At 49.2% G+C, this 20,473-nt stretch overlaps 1 protein-coding gene across 2 annotated transcripts in view; it reads right to left on the bottom strand.

The window, feature by feature from the left end:
- Positions 1-727: 727 nt before the first annotated feature.
- DTD1 (D-aminoacyl-tRNA deacylase 1) overlaps positions 728-20,473 on the bottom strand; it is a 112,472-nt gene continuing 92,726 nt past the window's right edge. The window contains exons 5-6 of one of the 2 annotated variants that reach the window (XM_068565923.1): positions 9,298-9,465; positions 728-1,302 (exon numbers count right to left, since the gene is read on the bottom strand). In XM_068565923.1, coding sequence (XP_068422024.1) covers positions 9,313-9,465 — 153 coding nt within the window. In that variant the 3' untranslated portion in view covers positions 728-1,302; positions 9,298-9,312. The remainder of the gene's footprint in view (positions 1,303-9,297; positions 9,466-20,473) is intronic. The other variant, XM_068565924.1, reaches the window with a different exon arrangement.

Below are 20,473 nucleotides of genomic sequence, written 5' to 3' on the forward strand. Positions count from 1 at the left end.
CAGGGTCGGGCCTGGTTAGTACTTATATGGGAGACTGGCTGGGAATAGCCGGTGCTGTAGGCTTTAAAAAAAGTTTCAGCATTACCAAAATGCCAAATAAGGACGTCTCTTCTATAGTTAGGCAACAAGTATTTCACGAGAGGATAACTATATAAGCATTAGTATATTATAGATATGTTACATAAATGTATATTATGTATGGCAATAGATATATTACTACTGACATCCCATAATGTCTAAAAATGATCACTATCGTTGTACCACTAGATCAAAACTAACTGAGAAACTCTTTGCTAGAATGTGGTTCTTTCTTCATGTTACTGTGGGGACTTGGATACACGGACAACCATGCAGCTCCTGGAAAAAGGGCAGCTGTGTGGTCCGACATGGTGAAGCCTCTCCCCCATGTCCCAAAGGCAGACAAATCAGATGTGGAGCTGCATGCACGTGGTATCAGTCATCTGGCCTTTCTGAAACAGGATTCCCTTCCCACATACACTCCCCGTTCCTGCTGTCTTGTGTCCAAGGAAAAGGGCATCAGCTATACATCACCACAGACAGGCTCTCACCATAGAACCAGGGGCCTGTGTGCACCACTCAGGGAAGGCCTCTTGCATAAGAATTATTTGGAAAGAAGTACATACATACAGAGAAGGGTCAGACACATTGTATCTCTACAGACAAAATCCTTAAAAAGAAACATAGCAGGATTTGTTTAAGAATAAAGTAGTCTGTTGAGCTTTGGAGTTTATTTCTGTTTAGAAAAAACAGATAAAATTTACAAGATGCAAAGGTCTCACATAATACATTATCATTGATGACTATTCTCTTTACACCCTAACAGGAGCCCTGGCTTAGCCAGTGATGGGAAAAACACAGACAGCAGGAATGCATTTGGGACCCACCAGGGACACGCGGAAATACACCACAGTGTGAAAGGGGGACTCGATGACAAGTGATGTTGGGCCAGCCTGTTCCGAGAGCAAGCTGAGACATCAGAGGGACCAACACAGCCGTTCTGAGGGGGACGCTTGGGTGTATTCCTTGCCTGCCCTGTGCACGGGGCGCCTTTCCCACACTGGCAGCACCCCCTCCTCTACTAAATCACAGCAGCAACAGAAAACGGTAACGCTACTTTGGTGGGTTCATTTTGTTTTGTTTTTGTTTTTTCAGGGCTATTCAGGTTCCCAGTTTCTTATTTCCATCTTCCTTTTCAGGATTCAGTTCCAAATCCTTAAAGTAGTAGGTGCCTAGCATCTTTCATGAATTTTTCAGGATCCAGTTCTGCCCAGTGATAATGCACTAAAAAGAACAAAGATAAGACACATTACTCAGAAGAGTCCCAAAATTTGCCTTCAATTCATATTAAAATACATGACCAAGCATAACAAAATAGCTGGAGATATCCTTTCAAGTTCTTACAATGACAAGAGAATGACAGTGTTTCACTTTACTGTGAAAAATCTGCTGTGTCGTCATGTATAAATCCAAATACCTTCTCACCAAAGAGACGCCAATTTATTAGAACTTCACCCTTAGAGCTCAAAAAGCCACCAACCAAATATCTGGGAATTAAACAACACACTTCTAAATGGACTCTGCATCAAAAAGAAGTCACATGGAAAATTAGAAAATATTTTAAGGTGAATGAAAATTGAAATACAACAATCAAAATTTGTGACATTCGCCTATAGCAGTGTTTAGAGGAAAATTCATAGCTTTCAATGCGTACATTAGAAAATAAGAAAGCTTTTAAGTCAATAATCTGAGTTTCCACCTTAAGGAATTAAAAGAATAAAAGCAAAGTAAACCCAAAACAAGCAGGAGGAGGGGAATAACAAGAGCAGGAAGGAATGAAGTTTCAAACAGAAAAACGAAAGAGAAAATAAATGAAAAGGTCAATAAAATTGATACCCTTCTTGTCAGACTTACCAAGAAAAAAGAGAAAAAACAAGTTAGGAATATCAGGAATCAAAGAGACAACGTCAATACAGATTTTACACACATTAGAAGAATAGAAAGGGTATATCACAACTTTATGCCCACAAATTAGACATGGATAAATAAGATGGACAAATCCCTTGAAAAAAATACAAAAGTCTCATTTCCACATCCTTTTAACAATGAGGGAGGCAGAGGGGTGGGGAGCCTAAAGAAAGCATAGGGACAGTGTACAAACTAAACGCTTGTTCTTGGAATATCTTTAATACTGCTCAAAGGAGGGTAGGTTCTTCGGTATAAAATGTCCAAGCGTCCTGCGTTTCCTTTTGCGATTCTGAACCCACAACAAAAGCCAGCTGGCTGTGCCAAGATTTGTGTGGCAGGCGTTTGTCATCCAAGTTTAACTAAATCCCACACTTCACACAGCAGTTTCTATTCCCTCAGACCTAAATCCTAATTGGATGAACTCCAGTAAACTCAAAAGATTACAGTCATTTGCACGTGGTGATGCCACATCTGTGAACATGCTTCCAGATGTACTCAACACAGGTCACGTTCTCAAGAAAGGGTCACGTTATGCGCAGACACCTCCATGGAATGACCAGCCTTCCATTCTTGAGCCCAGCTTGACACCGAGGCTCACAGGCCCACACGGGAAAGGCTGGTTGGAACTGCAGCTTGTCCATGTTCTTCAGGTCTATCTGGACCCACACAAGGGATCAAAATTTCCCCCAGGCCTACTCTCGCGCTCTGAACCCCGGCTGCCAAAGTACAACACTACTTCCTAGGAGATACCTGAAAAACCACAAGGGGAATACACAACCTAATTCCTGGAGACCGTAATACTCCCGTTTTAAAGTCAAGAAAAGCAACCCACTTGCTCCTATATTTTAATCAAGATGTTAACCCAAACTTAAGAACCTGGGGCCTTTTAATACCTCTTTCCTCACCTGCAATACTAGTAACCACAATCCTGAAATGAGTTCCCACGTTCCACCTTTGGGGAACTCTATCTTCTTGGCACAGATTAAAACCTTTGCTTTTGAACTTAAAATGAGCTTTGGGATCCTGCTTGAATACATTATTCTTTTACATTTGCACCAATTAAATACTCTACATGTTTTAATGAACTGCGGTAGTAAACTTATGCTTCAAATGTTTGCTGTGCAGATGGAGATGGTAAGGTTTACTACAGAAGAATGAACGATCGAGAAGATGTCCATGATAGTCTGTTCTATGACAAAAGCAGGTACCATTATGCAGACAGTATGTCTCTAACTTTGTAAAATTAGAGAGACATAGAATCACCTGCTTAGAGAAAATGTTACAAACACATTAAGAAGTGTCTAATAGCCTGGCACCACCATTTCATGGCCTTATGAAAGAAGCTGCTGGGGTGGTTCTCTTTCACTGCATTCAACCGTTGGGGGCAGCAGGGAATAGACCAGGATTAGGAGCAAGGGATCCCTCAACAGCTTGTTTAAACACGGAGTCTCTCAAAGATGCTGACTTCCAGCTGATCTGTTTCTGGCTTCAGGCCATTCGAGCAACCAGAAGACGTGAGTGCTAGTCAGGATACGCACACACCACAGACCGGCTCTCCAAACCACGGTCAAAAGAACCCAACCCAAGTTTTATTGATTTATTTACTTCCAGTCACAGCTGGGAATCTAATATGAGCTCAGTTACACAGAAAAGGCAGGCTGTTCCATGGAAAAACATGAGTTGTTGGGAATTCGATGTTATCAATGAAGGACTCACGCAGCCCTTGCAGCAAGTTAGGAAACCCAGTGAGGCCTCCGCTGAACTGTCAGAGCAGACACTCCTCTGGCGCGTGAGTGCTGCACGCGGGTCCTGACTTGGCGGTGAGAACATGGGGACAGGGATGCCATTTTTAACTGAGAAAGGAAAGCTTGGTGTGAACTAATAAAGCGAGCAGGAAAAAAAAAAAAAAAAAAAAACCAACTGATGTCACCTGATTGTGGAAGGAACAAACTCTGACAGCAGTTAGTTTTTGTTTTTTGGATTAAATTCTACCCCATGTAGAATTTGTAACGTATATTTGTATATATTTAACCATGTCTGTCTTACCGAACTTACAGTGGTTCAGATGACAGTCTCAAACCTTACTTGGATCCCTCTAGGCTGGTGCCGCCCAAGCAAACTTTCTGCAGTGACTGACTGTCCTGTATCAGCTCTGTGCCACATGGCAGCTACCAGCCGTATGTGGCTACTGGGCACTTGAGATGTGGCTACTGTGACTAAGGAAATTACACTTTATTTAATTTTAATTCATTTACATTTAAATATCCACATACGGGTAGCGCCTACACTATTAGCACACTCTAGGTTATCACCAAGCTTAGCTCTGCACTTGAGCAGTAAACAGAATCAATTATTATGGCCAGATTCTTGCCAACTTATTTCTAATAAATAAGGCAACTGAGGAGCAAGCCTGGGCATGAAGTAAATCCAACCCCCCTGCCAGGAAAGTGACATAATATGCCTGCTCCGTACCAGCGAGCAAGCAGAACAACATCCTGTATAACAAAGGCCAGAACAACACTTATGGGTTGGGAACAGTAATCTCCTCCCAGTAAGACGAGGGAAAACAGGGCAAAAAATAACGTTGGAAGAAATACTGCTTAAAATTCCCCAAATGTATTGAAAGACATACATTTATAGATTCCAGAAGCTCAGAAAACCCAAAGCAATCATCAGAATGAGACTTAGATGTTTAACACAGACGCTGGAATTATCAGACAAGGAAGAATAACTATGATTAATATGTTAAGGGCTCTACTGGGAAAAGTAGACAACGTGCGAGAACAGATGGGTTATGTAAGCGGAGACATGGAAGCTCCAGAAAGAATCAAAAGGAAATGCAGAGCGCTTTTGACAGGCTCATCAGCCAAGGGAGGAATCAGTGGGCCTGAAGACAGGTCATTATAAACTTCCCAAACCAAACCGCAAAGAGAGGAAGGAACGGAAAAAGGAACAGACCATCCAAGAACTGTGGGGCAGTTGCAAAAGGGGTAACATACACACACCAGAAGGAGAAGGCAGAGAGAACAGAGAAGTAACAATGGCCAAGAACGGCCCAAACTTAATGACAGGAGACACTGAATCACAGATCCATGAAGCAGAGAACACCAACCAGCAAGCACACCTAGGCAAATCCTATGCAAACTGCAAAAAAACAAAGAGAAAATCTTGAAAGAAGCTGAGGGCGGAGTGGGAGGAGGGGGCACATGGCTGCGGATTACAGAGGACGTCTCAGAAGAAACTATGCCAGCAAGGGGAGAGTGGAATAAAATATTTAAAGTGTTCAACCAAAAAAACCACCAAACCAGAATTCTATACCAGCAAAACTATCCCTCAAAAGTGAAGGAGAAACAAAGACTCTCTCTGACCTGCAAGAAATGCTCAAAGAAGTTCTTCAGGCAGAAGGAACACAATACGGCTCCGAAACTTGGACTGACATAACGAAAGGGACAGCATCAGAGATGAAATTAAGGTAAAATAAGATCTGTTCTTTTTCGTATTCTTAGTTCATCTAAAAAACTACTTATGAAATGATAACAGTTAACAATGCATTGAGTTGTGGAGCACATGAAAGTGACGTGAGTGACACGAGGTCACGAGGAACACGAGGGAGGGAACACTGGGAGATGCTGCCATGAGGCACCTGCACAGGTGAGGAGGCCAGGCTGTTTGCAGGTGGGCTCAGATTTGTTAAAAATGTACACCGCAAACTCTGTTATATCCTATAAATGACATAATTGTGAATAACTCATTGACCTCACAATGGAAGGTATCATTTCTCTTTGATTGATATGTCACGTAAGATAGATTATTGTTTTCCACTAATTGCATATGCTATCCAGGCATTGTTGGGCATCCTAGAATTCTGTAAAAATTTCCAATTATCCTCACAATATTTTTCAAATATTCCAGATCTTAGTAAATATAAACATCATGGATTTTAAAAAGCATAGGCCCATATAACAGTGAATTTGGATTAAATAATATTTTGCCACTGTGTTCTTTGAGAATCTTATTGTATGTTCCTTCAATATCATGAAGTAACACCATGAGTGTTTTGGGGATTTCAGTATTAGCTTATGCCTACGAAAGAAGAAAAAAAAATGTATACTGCAAACTCTAGGGCAGCCACTGAGAAAAGGTTGTTTAAAGTTAAAAAAAATAAAAACACTACCTCAGAGGCATAGTGTGTTTTATACCATGAAATACGCAGGGACTGGAAAAGTGGTATGAATGTTGACACAGGCAAGCAAAGTGAAGCTCTGGGAATAAAAGATCCCACCTTCTACAGGGAAAAAAACAGTGAAAAGTGATGGAATAGCCTTTTACAGAGCGCGCGCACACACACACACACACACACACACACACACACACACACACACACACCCCTGCGCTAGCTCATCAGGAAGAAACGTGCTCGGCCAGGACATGTCTCACTATACAGACAAAGGTCAAGTTGGAAAAGCAAACAGACGGCAGCTTCCAAAACGCTTTCCTTGCTTGGTTTCGAGGGCTGACATCTGAGGACAGAAACACGGGGTGCTGGCCCGAAGTGCGCCCCTCTCGTGCACACACTCACGACGGCAGTTAAGTCAATACTCAAACGAGTGGGTACTGCAGCCTGTGATCACAGGCAGAAACCACACTCTTTTCATGAGAAGTAGCCCTCGTTCCTTTAGATGTGGGCCAGAAAGGGGGGAAAACTGAGCTGCAGCCTCACAGAAAACCGTGAATCCTCCCAGCAAGATGAGGAGCCCGAAGGAATGAGACAGAGGACAAAGGACAAGTTAATTTTAGCAGTTTCACGTCCATTTGGTATAATAAGAAACGTCTGCAATGTGACAGAGAGATGGCGGCACCCTGGGGAGGTCCTCTGAACCAAGGAGGTTTGAGCTCATTTTCAAAGCAGCATACACCCAAGATCATGCAGCTTCTCATTCCATTTTCTCTCGCCTCTTCTTTCTCCCTCGTGCCTCAAAAACTCAAAGCTGCTCCCCTTCGGGCCTGTGAGGCTCCCCAGGGCTCTTTCCGTTTTTAAACAAAAGTAAATGAAACCTGCAGCAAATGAAAACTGCAGCTCCCCTCACTGGGGGCGGGCGGGCTGCTGTTTTTCAGTGGAACAGGGCCAATGCCAAGGTTACCTTCTGTCTGTCACCGTGTAAGTCAGCTCTTACAGACATCTGAACACTGGGTGGTGGTTTTGGGGGTCGACTGGGATGACAAAGTCCAGCAGAAGGGGCAACAAAAGTCCACGGGCAGCAAAACCCCCAACATATCCGTGGAGTACCAGCTGTCGCTTAGCCTAACCCCTTTAAGGTCTGCAAATCCGGGAGCGTGGCTAAAACCCGGGTGCTCTGCCGGGCATGGTGGCTCGTACCCGCCTGCATCTCCCCACGTCGCTGACGGGATGGGCTTCACCCACTAAGTTCACAGAAGAAAAACCAAGGAAGCAGAAATTACATAACTCACTCACTGTCACACAGAAATTGGTAGGATGCAAATAAGCACCTGACGAGGTTCTGAATCGCCGCTGGACCCACTTTATTAATTAGCATAATTAGAACCGCCCTGTGCACTGTCTTCATGTGGCACGTTTCACCCCCCGATTTCGGATTTCTGGATGGACCGTGAATCAGAAGCACTGGTGGTATTTCTGACGACAAAACTGACCACGTCAACGATGAGCAAATCCTCGTGATCTTGGAGGGGAAGTTTTACGTAACATAAATGCCACATAAAAGGTTACTGTGTGTTCATGAATATTTAACATTATTTATACACCGAATTCCACATTCAGAAGACTCTCCCTAACTTATAACAACTGTTTCAGTTCACGAATGAAAACCAACGGCTTGAGGCCAGAGCATCAAGGTCCAGAACAAGGTGGGGCTTGTGAACAAGGTGGGGCGACAAATGAGGCCGAGTGTGAAGGGCTGCCCTGTGACTCCGGCTTCACGCTCACCTGAGTGTGTGACACGTGTGAGCCCAGACCTGCGAGCACGGCTGTCACCTCCCCGGAGTTACACTCGGACAGAACATGGTGACTGGGGAAAGCCAACAGGGCCTTCCAGGACTGACAATCCCACACGGCCCCCCATAAAACTATGATTCAGCAACCCCTCCTTTCCAAGATCTCCACCCGGCCCGTCCGCTCTACTCACGTCTGCCGGCCGGTCCGCCGTGGGCTCAGCAATCTCTCTCAGCACCGGCAGCAGACATCCTGGGGACATTCCACAGGAGACTCCTGGCCCCCACCCCCTTCAGAAGGCAGAAACCATCTCACGGGTGTTCTCTCTTGCCATGTGGCACCTCCAGGGCGAACCCAAGGCTGACTTGATTTGAACCACAGTCCACAAGCCGAAGGCTCCAGACCGCACGCCCGGCCTGGCTCCTTAGGTTTCTGCAACTGCCCTGTCGCCTCCAGCCTGCTCCCCACGGCTGCTGGGGTCACCTTTCGAAACTCGGGATCTGACTGTGTCACTTGTGCACTTGACAGCTTTCAAAAGGTTCCCCGTGATCCCAGGACAAAACCCACATTTCTCCGAGTTGCACACCGGACCCTGTATGGCCCGGGCCCTTCCTCCGCCCCTGCCTTCAGACAAGCTCCCGAAAACAGCCCCACGTCCCTTCCCTACCGCCTCTGCCCGAACCCACGACTCGCGCTCCTTCTCTCCTCTCCGCTGGGCCACTCCCCGCCCTCGGCGCCCGTCGCCCCATCTCTACCAGCCCTTCCAGGTCCTGCCCTGGACCCCTGGTTCCCTGGAGCCACGGCCACGTCCCTGTCCGCCCAGCCCGCAGTGCCGGCACCGGCGCACTGCCCGGCGCTCTGGCGGGACTGTCCCCTCGCTGCTCCCTGCTCCTGTGAACGCTGCCATGTGATGTGTTCACGGGGAAGGAATTTGAGCCGAGGGCCATCGGGCGGCTGGGACAAGCTCCAGAGGCCTGTGACCTCCAGGCAGGGAGGTGGACCCGAGCCACAGGGAACCGCGAGGCACTCCCGTCTCGGGAAAGTGAACGGGCAGCGCCGCGCGTGGGACGTGAAGGATGCAGGCTGTGAGGGGAGGCCTCCCACAGCTGCTGAGAGCGCAGAGGCAGGAGCTCGCGTCTGGAACACTCTAGAAGCGCCAGGAGCCACAGTCGTTGCCTGAGGCGGGCGCGTCTCAACCCTTCTCTCTGCCCTGGAGGCAGCCGATCTCAGGAAGCCACGAGGAGCCGCCATAAAACAAGCTCTGCCTCCAAAGCCACCCTGCCCTCTACCCATGACTGGTGCCCCCGACGTGAGGCGCCGACGCAGCTCCGGGGGGGCCCTACCTGCGCCCCGGCCCCCTACGGCTCCCGCTCCGAGGACACGTCCCCCTCGGCCCCGCTGCTGGCGCTGCGGTCTTCCTTGCGAGGAGCGCTTCTTTCCTTGCTTGATTCAGAAGGCCCTTTGGCTCTGGTTTTTTCTTTCCTCTGCTGTTGCTTTTCAAGCTTCGACAGCTGGTCATGAAAAAGAAAAAGATTATTTTACAAATGTAAACTCGTGCCTGTATGTCCAAGGCACCAATTACTCCACAGGCAGCAACCACTAAAAACGCTTTCTGTCTGATAACATGGGGCATCGCAGTGGCTCCGACGTGCCAGATCCCACACCAAGTGTCTGTCTGCCAGACGCCAGCATCCTTAACACAGACTCATCAGACGTATGACGTCCGTCAGATTTCCCCACCGCTCAGCCTGTCTCGGGGTTTTGGGGAGGGTCCACTAACAGCCTTCTTTGACAGGCTGAGCAGAGCCTGTAAAAGAAAAGGCTTTTAGTCTGTTATTTTTTTCTTTGACGTCTCTATAGCTTTTTCCCACCACTTTGTCTTCCCACTCACTGTTTTGTCCACCATTTGCTGAAGGTGAGAGAAGGCTGTGAATAAAGTACATCAGGCACATGGGACATCGTCTCGGCCCTCGGTTTGTCCTGAGACTGAAGCCTGACTCATCCACAGCCCAAACCCTGGGTGCTCCCGGCGAGCTGCGTGGTGGCTACACGGGGACGCTGCCACAGGGCACACGTCCCACAGGCCACCCGGGGCCACTTCTGCCCTGGGTGTCTCCCCAGCTTGTTCAGAGACCACAGACCGGACAGTGGAAAGACAGATCCGCAGACACTCTGCACAATGGTTCGGCCACCCCAGAAAGACCTGCCAAGGAACTCATCCAAGGAGATGGGCCAAGCCATGGCCACGGGATTTTCTTGGACCATAAAAACCATCTGTAACAAAGCTTGACACACAGCAACACCCAGGTTCATGGGCCTCCCAGGCCAAGTCTGCAAACATTTTCCCATTCACGTGGAAAGGGGGAAACAGGGAGGGGCCGGCTGCTCCCCGCCGGTCTCTGCCCCGTAAAGACGCAAAGAAAAGTTACTGTAACCAACCTGCCAGATCATCGCTTTATTACTCTCAGACTCTGAATTAAACCTTTAGGTAGATCAACAATCAGCGGCTCTCAATTTGGCCCAGAAAACCAGGTTTATTAATGGTAGACTTATTATCTCCCCCACCTCCCAACCCCAGGTGCCTGAACAGCTGTAGTAAACAACTGGCTTGGTTAACAAGCTAATTCAATTTTGTGAATGAAGGCTTCACTTCCCCTTTGACCCAGGACTCCCTTCCCAGAAAGCTCGCCTGGATAAATTCCCTCTCGTGTTGCAGGAAAGGCTCCTGTGAATGTGCACCGTGGTTTTGCTTGTATTTAGCAAGAACCTAGAAAAAACCTTGAGTGTCCACTGTAGGAGGACAGGTAACTAGAATGTGGCAGTCACACAGAGCGATATCTAGAGCAGGTGGACATGTACCAAAACAGATACGTCTCTAAACCCACGTTAGACAAACGAGGGTAAGCTTCAGAGGCCGTAACAGTAGGATCCCATTTTCACAAAGCGCTACGTGCCGCTAACGGGCAGATGGAGGACGAGACTGGGAGCGTACAAACCAAGTTCAGTTAACTCTGGGGAGAAAGAGAAGAGAATGGGATCATAGTGGGATGAATATATATGGGCTCCACCTGTAACTGCCAGCTTTCACTTCTCTAACAACAAAACCAGCTCTAGAACAGAGCTGCTGACCACTGTCAGACGTGGACTGCTTGCTACTGGCCCTCGGACCACTGACGGTAAGACTCGTGCCAGGATCTAAACCAACACACAGCTTCCTTCGTCAACAAAGTCTTGCTGTGAAAAAGTATCACTGCTAAACTGTGCACTCAGTGGCAAAGCTGAGCTCCTCTGGCCATGGCCTGGTAAAAAAACAGCTCAGGTACAGGCACGGTGAACAGGATGATCTTGAGCAAAGATGACAACAGGTCAGCATTTTTTAATTGAGATAAAATTGACAGACAACATTATATGAGTTTCAGGTGTACAATGTAATGATTCGACACTTGTATACACTGCTAAACGAAAAGGTTAGCATTTTAAAAATCTGAGTAATGGCTACACAGAGCTCTTTGTTATATATTTCCCTCTGCACCATTATTTTTCCACGAACGATTATTTTTCCATGAACAATTATTTTTCTCTGTGCCACTCTACCGCAGATGTGGGAGGAATTTCCTTCATCAAGATGCCAGCCTTCCTTTCTTGTTTCCCTTTTGGTGTTAAATGCTCTTTCTTCTAAGAAATGATTAGGATGGTAAATGGGGGGCCCTTCTGTCTTGCTCTTTTTCTTGCAAAATGATCTTGGATGCACAACGTGAATGTACTTAACCGTACTGAGCTGTACAATTAAAAATGAGTGGGATGGTAAATTTTATGTTATATTTTACAACTAAAAAGAATTTTTATAGTGATATAATTGACATATAACATTATATTAGTTTCAGGTGTACAACATAACGATTCCATAGCTGTACATACTGCAAAATGATCACCTCCGTAAGTCTAGTTAGCGTCCATCACCACAAAAACTTTTTAATGACCTTAGAAAACATGAAGTTGGCAACTCGTGCTGGCCCCCTTCCTTTTTTATATTTCATGTCCCTAGTTCATGAAATCCAGACATCTGGGAATCAGTGTTCGGCAGGGAACTGTGATGGTCTCCTTCTGCTGTCAGCAGTTTACATTCACATCAGTGTCTACATGTGTGTTTACACGTGTGTGTTATATGTGTACGTATCTGTAGGTGGATGGATACGTCTACGAATACACATATATAACCGTGAACATGTTCCAAGTTAGACGCTGAGAAAGCATGATCTTTATTTCCAAAAGAGGCCCTCTCAGTTTTGTTTCCCCTCTTTAGAGGTAAATATTAAAAAAATGTTGACTATCGCCAGTGACACAACCAAACCAAGGCTCCCGCAATGCTGAGATTCCATCTCATGCAAAGGCTTGTTTGTGATCCAACCTGTTATTCGCTTTCTACTCTTTAATGCTGCGGAGAAGCCAGATCCTGGCAGGGTGATGGGGAATAATTCCCAATGGAAGCAGCCTTCCCAGAGGCTGCTCAGGGCCCCACGGCACCGTCTTGACTCTGCACTGGCCCAGAGGCGCCATCAACGCCGAGCCAAACTGCAGAAACATTAGCGCGACCTTACACCCCAGTTCCATCCCTACCGCCCTGGACCAAGCTTGTGAATCACTGAATCACGAGTGACAATTACCGAAGGGACAGGCACAGCCCGAGTTTCTGTAAACGATGTAATGCTGATTCTCTTTCATTATTTATCTTAAAACAACCCAACCACATATGGCTCCACGCCTCAAAGTAAAAGTTCTCTGAGGGAACATTGTGAACTAACCTAATAAATTTAAGCCTTTTCTCGGAAAACTTGGAATCCAATGCAGCCAAAATGTGGAATTTACATCTTAAGGCAAGAAAGCAATTGGATTTTTCTTTTTGTGAGGAAACAAATGAGAAAGAAAGAAAAAGAAGAGAAGAAATTGGTGCTGCACACAGATTCCTGTAGCATGTCCACGGCTTTCAAGTTAATGAGCACACTTACGTCAAGGAGAATAAAAACCGCACAGGCCTGTGAACACAGGACCTAGACACCAAAATGGAGGACTTTTGTTTGTTTGCTTTTTAATCATCTGAGAGTGTTCATATTGCAAAGGAGACACTGTCCAAACCATACAGGCTCTAGCGCCTTAAAGAGAAACCCAAACCTTCCAAAGGCAACTCCAGGCACAAGCCACCGCCAGGGGCCAGGTAACCGTCCCAAGGCCAGCCCATGCCTCTCACGGCGGATCTCTGAAGAGGGGGGGGCCAGAGGAGGGCAGGCTGGAATATCTAGACCCAAACCTCCCTGACTCACGCCTAAATCCACTGAGAAAATAAAGAACCTCCTTTTTAATTAAGATGACCATGCTCTGATTACCTAATGTACAAATAAACTAGTTGAACAATGCTCTATCACGGGGCCTGCAAATGTAATAATGCCATGAGGGACCAGGCAGAAGCAAAATAAGTGAAGTAACTATAAGACTTTAGGGCAGGATGGAGACTGCGGCCACACTGCAGAGGACAAGCCCCGCCCACCCACCCCCCCAAGCCCTACCAGGGCATTCACATTTTCTTTTTAAACAAGCATCTGCACAAAGGTATAAAGTCAATGGGGTAGATAGAGTCCCCCATAGGTACCCCGCTTTGCACCTCCGCCCAGCTGATCCCGACTGCTCCGAACAACACAGTAACAGCTGTATTCTCATCAGCGTCCCCTGGAGAAGCCACCGTCGGCTGCCTACACTACAGCCATCCTCCAGCTCCCTCCTCTCTCCCTGCTGGCATGAGCAGCCTTCTACTCAGAAGTAGTAGCAGTCTGAGCCTGCTGTCACATGGGCAGGGGACAGCATTCACAGCCACCAGGACCTGAGGACCGCCAGGGGGCTTCAGAGAAAGGTTTCTCTCCCAAATAAACAGAGGTGCATGGAGACCTGGGGGCGGACAAGGAGCTCTGGAGCAGTGGCAGCTCTTGGAAGGAAGAAGGGGTGTCCAGGGGTACAGAGAAGCCTCTGGGGAGGGGTGGAGCCGAGCCGGAGGAATCAGCCATCCTCTTGCGGGGGGGGGGGGGTCACTAAGCTCCTCCCTGTTTCAGCCACACTCGGCCAGGTTTGGAGCACGTGCAGCTGAAAGCAAAGCATCTCATCACACACTCATCGAAGTAAAGGAGAAATGGGCCTTCAAAAGGGTGGGGGGCTTGCTCAAGTGTCATGCACAGTGTGCAAAAGGCAGAGATGGGACCAGGCCTCTAGACGCCAAACTCCGTGTTCTTTCCAGGGCATCACATGGCCCCTCTTCCTTAATCTATGAACTTCATTTCAGAGCTATTTATTGAGCACTGGCTACACATCATGCCCTGTCCTAGGTGCCAGGGACGCAGAGGGGAACCAAGCAGAGCGCTGGCTTCCTGGGGCCGACTGTCCATCACATAAATAACTGGCGACCCCCACTCACGAGCCAGGCTCTGTTCTCAGCCCTCGGCATGCACGAAGGGCACTATCACCATCCCTCCTCTGAATGAAGCCGAGGGCGCCGGCGCCCCCAGCATCCTGCCTGAAGCACTTGTCCTCGCTGGTGGAGAACACGCAGGGACCTCAGCCATCTCCCTTTGCCGAATTAAAGAGAAACCGGCCCTAACCCGGATCCGCGGTGGTTCAGCAACAAGCCGCTGTAGGACCTCAACGTGACTGTATGTTTCTACCCTGTGGCTGAAGAATCCGAAGGCTGAAACCTAAGATGCGTGAGCCGGAAACGAGGCTGGAGGAGGAAGCAGGACGGGGAAGCCCCCAAAGCAACGAGGGCCCAGAGGGAGCTCTCCAGGGCCCCTGATCCTGACCTAAGGAAAGGCCCTGTCAGTGGGGCCCGTCAGTGGCAGCGGGAGAGGAGGACCAGGGTGAGGGAGACCAGTCTGGCCCAGGCCGGCCACTGATACGGGGCAGCCCCGGAAAGCAGTGAGCATCAGAGGATCCTAGCAGGGAACACAGGGCGGCCAGCATGTGGAGGGCTGGCGGGGGGTGGGGGACAGGCCCCCAAGTTCAGGGAGGGCTGACGGAAGCAGGGCTGAGGGCGGGACAGGAGTCCCTGGAGGCGGGAGGAGAAGGCCTCCCAGGACCAGCACGGGACTCTGTGCTCACGCTTCACCACCAGCCATGCTGCAGGCCCCCCGGGCACAGGGTGATGACACAGAGGTGACTGAACTGGACATCAAGGGCTGCACAAGACAGGCTGAGGAGCGAGGGGCCGAGTGAGGTCAAGGCCACCAGGAGAAGCGGGGGAGGGGGTTGAGTCCTGCCCGGGGCGCAGCACCCATGGTAAGGGTGGGCGTCCGGCCGGGAGCGCAGGGGGTCAGCGTACTGTGGGGTCACTGCCACCCAGAACTGGGGCGCAAACGGGATGCTGGCCGGCTGGGGGGCTGGGTGTGGGAGAGCCCTGAGTCTCCATTGATGACCACGGCCGTGGTGATGGGCAGTCCGCAGTGTGCATGAGACACTGGACAAATGAGCACGGGGACGGGGAGTGACCAGGATGGCCTCCGGGGGACGGGAGGCTCCGGCTCGAGCCCCTGTCAGCGGCGTAACTAACGCTCTTCAGCAGCACAAGAGAAGGAAACACGTGGGATCCACAGAGCGGGGCACCGTGTGGGCGCTCCAGGGGAGGGACCCCTCCCGGGGCAGGGGGCGGACAGCAGACCACTGGAAGGGGAGAAGCGGAGACCCTCGGGCTGGCCGTTTGCCCTCTGTGCCTCTACTGCCAGGCTGCCTGCCCTGGGCACCGGAGGACGGGCTCTGAGACATGGGAGTTACTCCCACCTGCCCCGGTCTTTCTCATAGAAGAGCGCTGCTGAAGCATCTCCAAAGGCAGATCCCTTCACCCTGTGGGCTGATCCAGTGGATGATGACATAGAACATTAAATGAAGGAGCACCTCCAGGCTGCCGTGGACACCACAAGCTCCCAGGACGCGCTCCGCGTACAGTCAGACTCTGGGCGTCCCCGAGATTCCACTTGTTCAGGGGAAGCTCAGCCAAGGGCTCTGCTCTGCAGCTGGGGACACCCATCCAGGCTGGAAGGGTTCAAAGGAGCTGGCAGAGAGATCTGTGTCTGCAGTTGCCACCACCCGCCTGCCTCTTTCGGGAACCTCCAAACCACCCAGCCGACAGGCACTAGAAGCGGTTTTGGAGGGGTTCAAGAAAGATGGTTTCTTTGCAAGTCATTTCCAAACAAAACAGGTGCCCAGGAACCCCTGATGGAAGGGTAATTCTCCAAGCGAGACGATGTCTCAGACTTGCTTCCAGCACGATTTGGGGAAATGATGTGAAAAATTACAGCTTCTTGTAGATGCTTTTGTATGTTCACATAAGTCCCACAAAAACTATTTCAGGTCTTCCTCTTCTTCTTTTTTAGACTACAGTTGACTAAAAGGAGCAACTCCTTCCTCAAAGGGCCCAAGAATATAACCTGAAATTTTAATTTCATCCCTTTAAAGTCTGTCTTCACACTAGGGAAATAAATGGCCCCTTAGATTGTGACAACCAATTTGTCACCTTGAGCATTCCGAGAAGTCAAGAGCAGGTATTATTACTCCCAGATTGCTTCTGAGCGCGAGGGAAGTGGAATCAGTTGAGAGAGCAAGCTCAAGGCCGTGGCCAGGCAGTGGCCAGGCTGGGAGGAGCCTCAGGCCACCAGACTCCCCGCCGAGCCTCCAGTCGACCTGGCTCCTCTGGGGCCGAAGCTCACCTGGACAGGGGTTTCTGAGATTAGCCCCAGGTCCGGGGCAGCCAACCCTGCTCTGATCTTGCTAGGGCGATGCCAGGTACAGCCCTGCCTTTGAGTTATTTTAATGCTGGTTATTTCCTGCCAGACTGTTCTGTCCCGTGAATGAGCAAAATCTAATTAGAGAGTGAAGAAAGTAACAAAAGAAAAGCGCAAGCCCCATGAAGTCAGTTACTAGGATTTTTATAGACCGTGATGTAGATGGAAAGGTTCTGTTCCAACCAACCCCTTGCAAAGATTCCAAGAAAGTCATAAAGATCAAATGTCCCCTCTGCAATTACGTTGTAAAGTACCACAAGGTATGATGGCTCCGCGGGCGCTGGCCCACACCTGTGGCCCTGCTGACGTCAGAAGGCAGGAGCGGGTGACCACAGGAAGCTGCAGAAGGACATGGCTGGCATGTCCCCTTAGAAGGACAGGAGCTAAAGGACAAAATGCCCCAAACCCACCAGCCCGTGAACCCTTTTCAACAGCACTAGAAACTTCACTCCACGAGGCTCGCTGTCTTTCCTGTGTCCACCAAGTCCTACCGCCAGGAAAAGATGCCCTGACTGTGCCGAGTCATTGAAACCAGTGTGTTGACCATTCTCTCACCCTGCAGAGCACGCTGACACCAGAGAATTGTTTTGCTGAATAACTAACACGTTCGAGGCAGTAAGCAAGACGCACCGTGGAGTGGAGCAATCCTCCGCCTCCACGGGCCTCCTGGGGTCAGGTGGAATCCCAGTGCTCCGCTCGACCCCACACACACCGGAGGCGGCCTGCCAGCACCGCCTGGAGATGCAGGAAAGCCCAAGAGGCCCCGCACAGCGACCAGAGCAGCCCACAGCCCCTCCACGTCAGGCGGGGACCCCTTCAGGGGTGGACCCTTCAGGGAATGACGGAGGCCGGCGCTCAAGACCGGGAAAGGGCGCCTCCACCCGAGCCCGATGCCCACGTGCCACGGGCGGGACATCTCCTGAGCTACTGGACACCCCTGGGTCCATGACCTTTTGCTTCTCCCTGTTTCTTTCCGCTGCCTACAGGCCAGAGGGCAGAGAGTGGGAAGCGGGAAGAAGAAAAGGCAAATTCCCATCAGCCTATGCGACTCGCAAAACTCCGAGAAGACAGAAGTGTGAATCTACGGTAGAATTTTGAACAATCTGTAGAAACCTACTTCCACAGATTAGCTCTAGTTGACTAAGCCATTTTTTAAAAAGCAGTTGGAATTTATATTTGGGCAACTTTGTTTTATCAAATTGTAACTTGATATAATTTCATATCATGTGATAATTCTGAAAGCTTCTTTTTTAAAAATGTCCTTGTGTAATGGAAAATCTGACAGAACACTCAAAGAGGATGTTTCCATACACTCCAAAGCATCTGCCATTATGTCAACTGTGATGTTGTGTTATTTTTAAATCAACTGGCTGCTTAATAAAAACATTACAAAGCAAAGTGCACACATGGTACCTAATTTTCATACATCATTAACTCTGCTTGAGGTATTCGTGGGAATTAAAAAAGGAAAAAGTCAGGCAAGGAGGCATCCGCGCAATCTAATTTTATTTTCTAATTCCCCATTGTTTACAAAAACCCTCTTAGGCATGCGAAGTGGCAGTGAGGGTGGGGTGCCCGGCTGCCTTTCGCATTATCCTTACTCTCCTCTCCTCCCGTCCACGCCCACGCTGGGGCGGCTTCAGCCTTCAGGACCCGGGGCGGCTTGTTTCGGGCCATCATGGGATCAAGGTCAGCAAAGGCGTGGGTTTCTCGATCACCGCGGCAGAGGCTGTCAGGGTCTGCATGTCCCCCAGCCCAGAGGTCCCGGCAGTGTCAGCCCACGACTTCTGACCTCCTCCAGCCTGAACACCTGCACCTTCGGCCTGAAGATGCCCCCGGGCCCAGGGGGGGGCACCTGGCCTGAGTGTGGGCGGCAGACATGTCTGGAGGCAAGCACTTCTGGACGTGATCTCGGCCAGGGGGAAATGAGAGCTAGGGGTCCACCTCCAGACCCCTCAGGCCGCACGGCACCCACCCTGAGATGTGTTCCATGCGGCCCCCCCAGGGGGTGACCAGGGGTCACCGACACGCAGGTCCACCTCCCCGTCTCGCTTCCACCCCTCACCGTGCTTCCTGTACCGGGAAGACCTGTAGCAAAAGCCTTTCACTTCGGGGGGCACCCAAACCAGAAGCATTTTACATGCTTTGAAATGAGCCACATTTTAATGTGATCATTTGTTATGTGTTACAGGCCCCGTGTTAACCTGTGTTCTCCACTAGCGGGCACCCCAGACACAGGAGGGCCATGGGGGTGATGAGGATTCCACCCCCACTGAAGGCGCTGAGGGATGCAGTACAGTCCTGTGACATCTCACTATATACGTGAATCCTCTGAAAACTGGTCACCCATATACATGGCAAATGATATATTCTAGCAGCCAGGATTTTTATTATGTTGCCCTCCGTTCCCTAACCCCACTGGGGACAAGGTATCAACTGCACTTCTAACACGACACAACCCACTCCTGTGGCCTGGGCTCTTCCTTCAATGGGGGCTAATTATAAAATTTCGAGAGTAATGGGCGAGAAGTTAACTATTTCCCCGCCACTGAGGAAGCAGCAGTGGCTGTGGCATTCGGAGGCTGGAGTCCGGCTTCTTCCGCCCCACGGCCGAGCTATCAGCTCCCCCTCCTCTCTAGGCCGCTGCTCTTTGCGGGCAGAAATAACAGGCACCTACTTCATCAACATCTGCATTAACATTATCAACACATATATGTGGACCCTAGAAAAATGGTACAGATGAACCGGTTTGCAGGGCAGAAATAGAGACACAGACGTAGAGAACAAACGTATGGACACCAAGGGGGGAAAGTCGCGGGGGGGAGGGTGGTGGGATGAAGTGGGAGATTGGGATTGACATATACACACTAATATGTATAAAATAGATAACTAATAAGAACCTGCTGTATAAAAACATAAATAAAATTCTAAAATTCAAAAAAAAAAAACAAACCAAAAAACCATCTGCCTCAGGCTGGAGTCTCTCTTGGCACGTGTCTGGTTAATAATCACGGGCTGTAGCGAAGTTTCAGGAGACACTAAAACAATTTCAGCTTTGGTATTCCAATGCATAATTGGTACCAGAAAACTGTTCACGAGCATTTTAAACTAGTAGTGTTCCTTAAATGATTCAAAATGTTTCTTCAATTTGCAAGAATCTTAAAAAAGAGGGGAGACCTTTTCTCTGCCCCACTGGGTCTTACATGTTGTACAAATGCCAACAGAACAGATTTGGAACAATGAAGAATTATTGTGCAAAATAATGAAGACGTGGGACCCAGAAAAACAGTGCACACAACCTGAAGAGAAGTCAAGGCCAGGGTGCTCGGCAGCCGGGCCAGGGGAGGGGCAGGGGGTGGCCACCCTTCCACAGGGCAGGGGAGTGGGCCGAGCGCTCTGAAGGACGGGGCTCCCGCAGGAAGGGCCTCGAAAGAGAACGCCTGGGCTCAGAGGTCTGGGAGCAGGAGGAGAAAACACAGTGCTTCCAACAAGATTTCAAGAAGAGAAGAAAGACAAGTACATACTCCCAGAAAAGCAAAAGGCTGAACAAGGAAAAAAATGATAGGGTACGACTTGGGCCCTGTGGTGACCCACAGTCACAGGGTCATGGCAACATAAACACCATTTTTTGATTCCATTAAAATGATATCAAAACGCTGGAAAGATGGGAGGGTGTGCGGCATGAGCAGTGCTGGCTCCCCCTCTA

The sequence above is a fragment of the Eschrichtius robustus genome, chromosome 16 (assembly GCF_028021215.1).
Source record: "Eschrichtius robustus isolate mEscRob2 chromosome 16, mEscRob2.pri, whole genome shotgun sequence".
Classification (NCBI taxonomy): domain Eukaryota; kingdom Metazoa; phylum Chordata; class Mammalia; order Artiodactyla; family Eschrichtiidae; genus Eschrichtius; species Eschrichtius robustus.